Source organism: Gossypium hirsutum, chromosome A11 (assembly GCF_007990345.1).
Source record: "Gossypium hirsutum isolate 1008001.06 chromosome A11, Gossypium_hirsutum_v2.1, whole genome shotgun sequence".
NCBI classification, from domain to species: domain Eukaryota; kingdom Viridiplantae; phylum Streptophyta; class Magnoliopsida; order Malvales; family Malvaceae; genus Gossypium; species Gossypium hirsutum.
In genome coordinates this window covers 114,266,950-114,272,710 of record NC_053434.1, presented here as the reverse complement: position 1 = coordinate 114,272,710, position 5,761 = coordinate 114,266,950, and the positions used below count along the sequence as shown (strand labels likewise).

Here is a 5,761-nt window from a genome sequence, read left to right as displayed (position 1 = left end):
ACTGGATCAGGTGAAAGCCAATCGAGTTTTGAAATATGACGATCTTCTCCACAAATCCATGAAGTGAGAAAACCTGGTGGAGCGCTTCCACAGTAATAGGATAAAGCATATGATGGAGTGTGACCAGAGGGTTCGATTCGACTCATCACCGGCCATAGAGGATCGATTGAAGCTCTGATACCTTTGTTACTAATAGAAATCTGAGAGAGAAATTTTGATAAAAAAGAAAGTAAGAAGCAGAAAGAATCAAGAGGAAGAAGAAAATATCGAATTTGCTTAACCAAATTCATAATTGCTTCCTGGTACAATGGTGTGCTTAAGAAGGCTGAACAGTTTGTTGGCCCTTCTTACAGCTCAGACCCTTAGCCCCCTTAAAACGCAACGTTTCATTTAACTCTCCCTATACACACCGTTTTAATTAATCAAGACATACCGTTTTACAGTAATGTTTTGAACTCTTAAACACACCGTTTACTACTCTTTACTTTATTTCTCTAATTTTAATTTGTCCCTTAATAATTTGTTATTTTCAAATATTATTCACTAAAAATCTAATTAATAGATTAAATATTGTCATTTGCGTCAACATTGAAATTTTAAAACTCGAAAGGTATAGAGATTTCAAATGATCCAGTTGGAGAATATGAACCGAATCTACAACTGTCTGCATAATACAAGACTAATAATTGCATCTAACCAAAAACATTTAATTGTTATTATTCAGGTCAAGACTAAAATTTCAAAATTTAAAAAATAAAAATATTAAAATTAACAAATTCAAAAAATATAAAAATTAAAATTAACCAAATTAAAGTTCATAAACTAAAACTACAACTTTCATAAAATACAAAAACTAATAACATAATCTAACTTCATATAACAACTAGAGTAAGTCAATCTTCAGCTTATCATTTCTACCATTCTGCTTGTTATAAAATCCCTTTGTACTCTATACTAAAGTATTCATTGATTTAAAAGTGGAGGAACTACCTCTTGAAACATGTGTACATTTAGTGAGCTAGATTTTTATATTCTAATAATTAGATAAATTGAATAAATCATCAAAATCAAATAAATTAAAATAACTCAATTGTTAAAATTGAATTATTCGTTAGAATTTTTTGATTTAATTTGATTGGTTTTTTTTTATTTTAATTTTTTTCAAAGATTTATTTATTTATAAAAAATTACTATCTTAATGGAATTATAAAATTATAAGATTTATTATTATACAAATGTTGATTGATTTATTTTTATTATTTGATTATAAATTATAATAAATAAAAGAAAAGAACAAATTTGAGAAAAGAAATGTATTGTGAGCTTTTATGAAAAATGTTATTATTTAAAATCCAATGATTTGGTTGAATAAATTAATTGGTGATTGGGTTTATACTTTATATTTTCGGTGGGGTGTTCAGGTTTATATTTTGAGTTTAGTTGGGTTTGATTTTATATTGGTATTCACTAATCGGATATTGAGTTTCTTTTTTATAATAAAAAATTAATTAGTTTATTCAATTTATTTTTAAGAACTTGTTTATCTTAAATTACATTTTAGTTACTTACGTTATTGTTTTGTTACGATGTAGTCACTCAACCGTTAAATTCCGTTAACTCTCTAACAGTGGTCTTATGTGGTAGTCCAAATGGATTTCAAATATCAATTTAGATGTTCTACATGGCAATCCAAATTAAATTTATTTAATTAAAAATTTATTTTTATCCCAGGATATCCAAGTTGATATTTAAAATCTATTTGGATTGCCAAGTAGGACTGCTATTAGGGAGGTAATGAAATTTAACGGTAAAGTGATTACTCCGTAACAAAACGATAACGTAAATAACTAAAACATAATATTTTAAACATAAATTACTAAAATATAATTTAAAGTAAAAAAAACTATTTTTATAGTTTATTCTATTTTTAAAATATAATTTATCTTTTAAATGAATAATATTAAGTATGCCCAATTTACATAAAATAAACTGAGAAGTTTGGTTTGGCCTTCACTAACAAAGAAAAACTTTGCTCTTTCAACTTTGATTTCATTACTCTTTTATCTCTTTCTAAACTCTAAATTAATTACTTTACAAAAATATTATTTCTTATTTTATTTAATTTTTTTATAAATATTAAAAATTAATTTTTAATAAAAATAAAGATTATTTATTTTTTTAAATCTCACTTTTTCCAAAAAAAAATAATTTATTTTTAAAAAATTATTTTTGAGAAAATTATTTTAAGTAAAACAAAAACACCCTAACATTAAATTGAAAAAACCTGATAATAATTTTAATAGAAAAAAGAAAAAGATTTTCCATATGAAATGGAACTAAAAAGTTTGGTTGGGTTAGGAAAGTTTCTCCTTGTATTAAATTTTCAAGGTTTTCACCTCCTTGTTATCCTCTTTAAATTACAAATAACAACCTTCCTAAATTTCTCTTTCTTCCTTATTTTATTTTTATTTTTTTTTCTTATAAATAGTTTTTTTATATTTATAAATTCAAAATTTTCATTTAAAGGAAAAAGATATAGATTTTTTCTTATGAATAGAAAAGAAAATAGAGTTTAGTTGTTATTTCAAACATTTTCATAATTACTGGTAATTCTTGATAGTAAGAATTCTTATCTCAGCTTAACTTTTTGAGTTTTGATCTGAATTTTTTTTTTTAAATATGAGCTTTACTCTGAAGCAACCCGCTTTAACAGTCTCAAATTCAGTTTTTGACAAAAGATCTTCATCAATAACGTGTAGATCCTTATTTTTACCATGTTTGAATCTTCAGAACCATCCGAAAATAACCCTCCTTTCATTGTCAAAGCCATTGTATATCTCATACTTCCAAAGTTTTAATGAAAAACCAGTGATCCTATGTAAGGCCTATGAAGCTGATAAGTCGCCATCACCGGCAGCAGCGGAAGCGAAATCAGAAGCAGCAAAAAATGTGAAAATTGGGACTTATTTTGCAACATGGTGGGCCTTGAATGTGGTTTTCAATATATATAACAAGAAGGTTTTGAATGCTTACCCTTACCCTTGGTTGACTTCAACTTTATCCCTTGCCTGTGGTTCTTTAATGATGTTGGTTTCATGGGCTACAAAGATTGCTGAGCCCCCAAAAATTGATTTGGAGTTCTGGAAGGCTTTGTTTCCGGTGAGATTTTCCATATCCTTTTGTTTGGTTTGTGAGAGTGAAAGACAATGATAGGAATTCATGTACTCCCTTATGTGCTTATGTTGTTTGGATCATAGGGAGGAAAAAGTTTTTTTTTAAAAAAAATAGCAAATGATCTGTGATTCAGTTTTATGAAAATTAAAGTTTGTCTGATTGCAAAGAAAACAAATTAAATGAAAGCGAAACCATAATTTGGTATTAGGTGGAAGAAAACTAAAGGGAAATTTGATATATATGTTTCTGAAAAATTAAGATTAAGATGTCAATTCATTAACTTTGTTTGGTGTTTTTGTGGTTTCATTTTTCCTAGGTTGCTGTGGCACATACAATTGGACATGTAGCAGCCACTGTGAGTATGTCAAAGGTTGCTGTTTCATTCACCCACATCATTAAAAGTGGTGAACCTGCTTTCAGTGTCATTGTTTCAAGGTTCTTACTTGGAGAGACATTCCCCCCAGCAGTTTATCTCTCCCTTGTTCCCATCATTGGTGGTTGCGGTCTTGCCGCCTTAACCGAACTCAACTTCAATATGACCGGTAACAATCTTAATTCCTTTGATACGCAAATTACAATCTTCAGTATAACTGTTGCTTGTCTGTTGGTGAGAAATTGCAGGACTAGGAAAAGATTATTTTCTTTATCTGTGCTTTATGAGATTAATGTCGACCATCAGTTTGAAACCGAGCACTCTCTTTTCAAGTGTGTTTTTACTACTATGGCGTCTTGTTTTGAATATTTATGTAATTTTCTTTTTCGGGTTATGACCGGAGTGCTAAACTGGGTTGTTCACGGGGTATTTTCAGGTTTTATGGGAGCTATGATATCAAACTTGGCGTTTGTCTTCCGTAACATATTCTCAAAGAAGGGCATGAAGGGGAAATCCGTTAGCGGGATGAATTACTATGCATGTCTATCCATGTTGTCTCTTTTAATTCTCACACCTTTTGCAATTGCTGTGGAAGGACCGCATATGTGGGTAGCAGGATGGAAAGAGGCCGTATCTGAGATTGGACCACAATTCATCTGGTAATAACACGACGTCCTAAGTTTTTAATTCCTTGTTCTCTTTTATTTTTTTTTCCACTTAATATTGTATGGATTCATTTGTTGGTTTCTGGTGGATGTTTTGAAGTCATGAGATAAAAAATTGGGAGTAATCGAGTCTTCGAATTTCCGTTCATGATGTCAATTACGACTCTTTAATCTGAACCGGAAATATATATGTTCCAAGCGTGGATTCAATTTGTCATCATTGTTTACTGAACTGAACTGTTGCTAGTTACTTAGACTTCCATTAAAGATTCCAATAGGCACCTGTAACATGAACACTATCTGATATCCGTGTCATCCGTTTTATGTCCGGGTTTTGATCCTCTTCGTGTTTACCATATGCTTAGCTTTCTCCTTCTAATTTTATCATTTTTCTTTATTTGGGAAATGTCTTAAAAGTGTCTAGGATCTAGTTGTGATGGTATATGATTTTCTTACTTCGTGTTTGCTAACAAATATATTTGTGATAGGTCGGTGGCGGTGCAGAGTATTTTCTATCATCTGTACAACCAGGTCTCATACATGTCCCTCGATGAGATCTCTCCCTTGACGTTTAGTGTTGGCAACACCATGAAACGTATATCCGTTATAGTCTCCTCCATAATCATCTTCCGCACGCCTGTCCAGCCGATCAATGCTCTTGGAGCTGCCATTGCTATCCTCGGAACCTTCTTGTATTCCCAGGTGAGTGATCATGTGAATTACAATTCTTGTTCTATAACATGCCCCATTCATGCCTTGGAGATGTTTTCGCCATCCCAATCCTCACGTGCAATCTATTCTTGCAGGCAAAAGCATGAGAAAAGTGGGTGGGTTCAACAATTTTGATTCATCGAATAATATAGAAGGTGAAAGAGATACTCTGAGAAGTCGATAGTCTACCGTCTATCGAATCCGTGATGGCTGGAATTTGGTCGAATAGACACCGGCAGACAGCTTGCGGAAATGTGGATATGATATTCATAATAATGATGATCATAAACATTGTAGTGCAGTGGATTAGGCAGGTTATATTTTTAATTCAGACTTTTGAAAGCAGCATGTTTTGAATAAACAAGCATCAATGTTCCGAGCCTCGTCTATGTCAGCAGACATGAATAAATACAGCCAAGACAAATTATATTTAATTTAAGCTTAGTTCCCATTAATGCCTTAGCTTATGGTGAACATTCAATATATGTGATCTCATCGTAATAAAGAACATTCAAAATTTTAAATACGAATCTCGTCTTGATAATTTATTTAAAGATTTAATTCTTATATTTTAATTTAAAAAATTTTAGTTTATATATATTTTGAATTGGTCAAATTCAGTCCTTGTATTATTCAAAATTTGAAATTTTAGTCTTGACCTAAATAGTATCTATTAAATTTGTATAAATTCACTTACTAATCATGTACTATACGTATAGTTGTAGATTTTATTCATATTTTTTAATTGAATTATTCTAATTTTGTGAATTTTAATATTAATGCAAATGATTGTAATAAATTCATTAATTGAATTTTTAGTGAACAATATGCGAAAATA

The 5,761-nt window shown here is 30.2% G+C and overlaps 1 protein-coding gene across 2 annotated transcripts; it reads left to right on the top strand.

Moving 5' to 3' along the window:
• Window positions 1-2,538: 2,538 nt before the first annotated feature.
• On the top strand, window positions 2,539-5,449 carry LOC107942752 (glucose-6-phosphate/phosphate translocator 1, chloroplastic). Of its 2 annotated transcripts, XM_016876471.2 has the most exons (6): window positions 2,539-3,159; window positions 3,491-3,716; window positions 3,796-3,879; window positions 3,984-4,206; window positions 4,701-4,914; window positions 5,019-5,449. In XM_016876471.2, the coding sequence occupies exons 1-6, from the start codon at window positions 2,680-2,682 to the stop codon at window positions 5,028-5,030; spliced, it is 1,239 nt and encodes a 412-aa protein (XP_016731960.2). In that variant the 5' UTR covers window positions 2,539-2,679; the 3' UTR covers window positions 5,031-5,449. The 2 variants fall into 2 exon arrangements, with proteins under 2 accessions (XP_016731960.2, XP_016731961.2); XM_016876472.2 differs by lacking the exon at window positions 3,796-3,879 and having other exon boundaries at window positions 2,540-3,159.
• The last annotated feature ends 312 nt before the right edge of the window (window positions 5,450-5,761 follow it).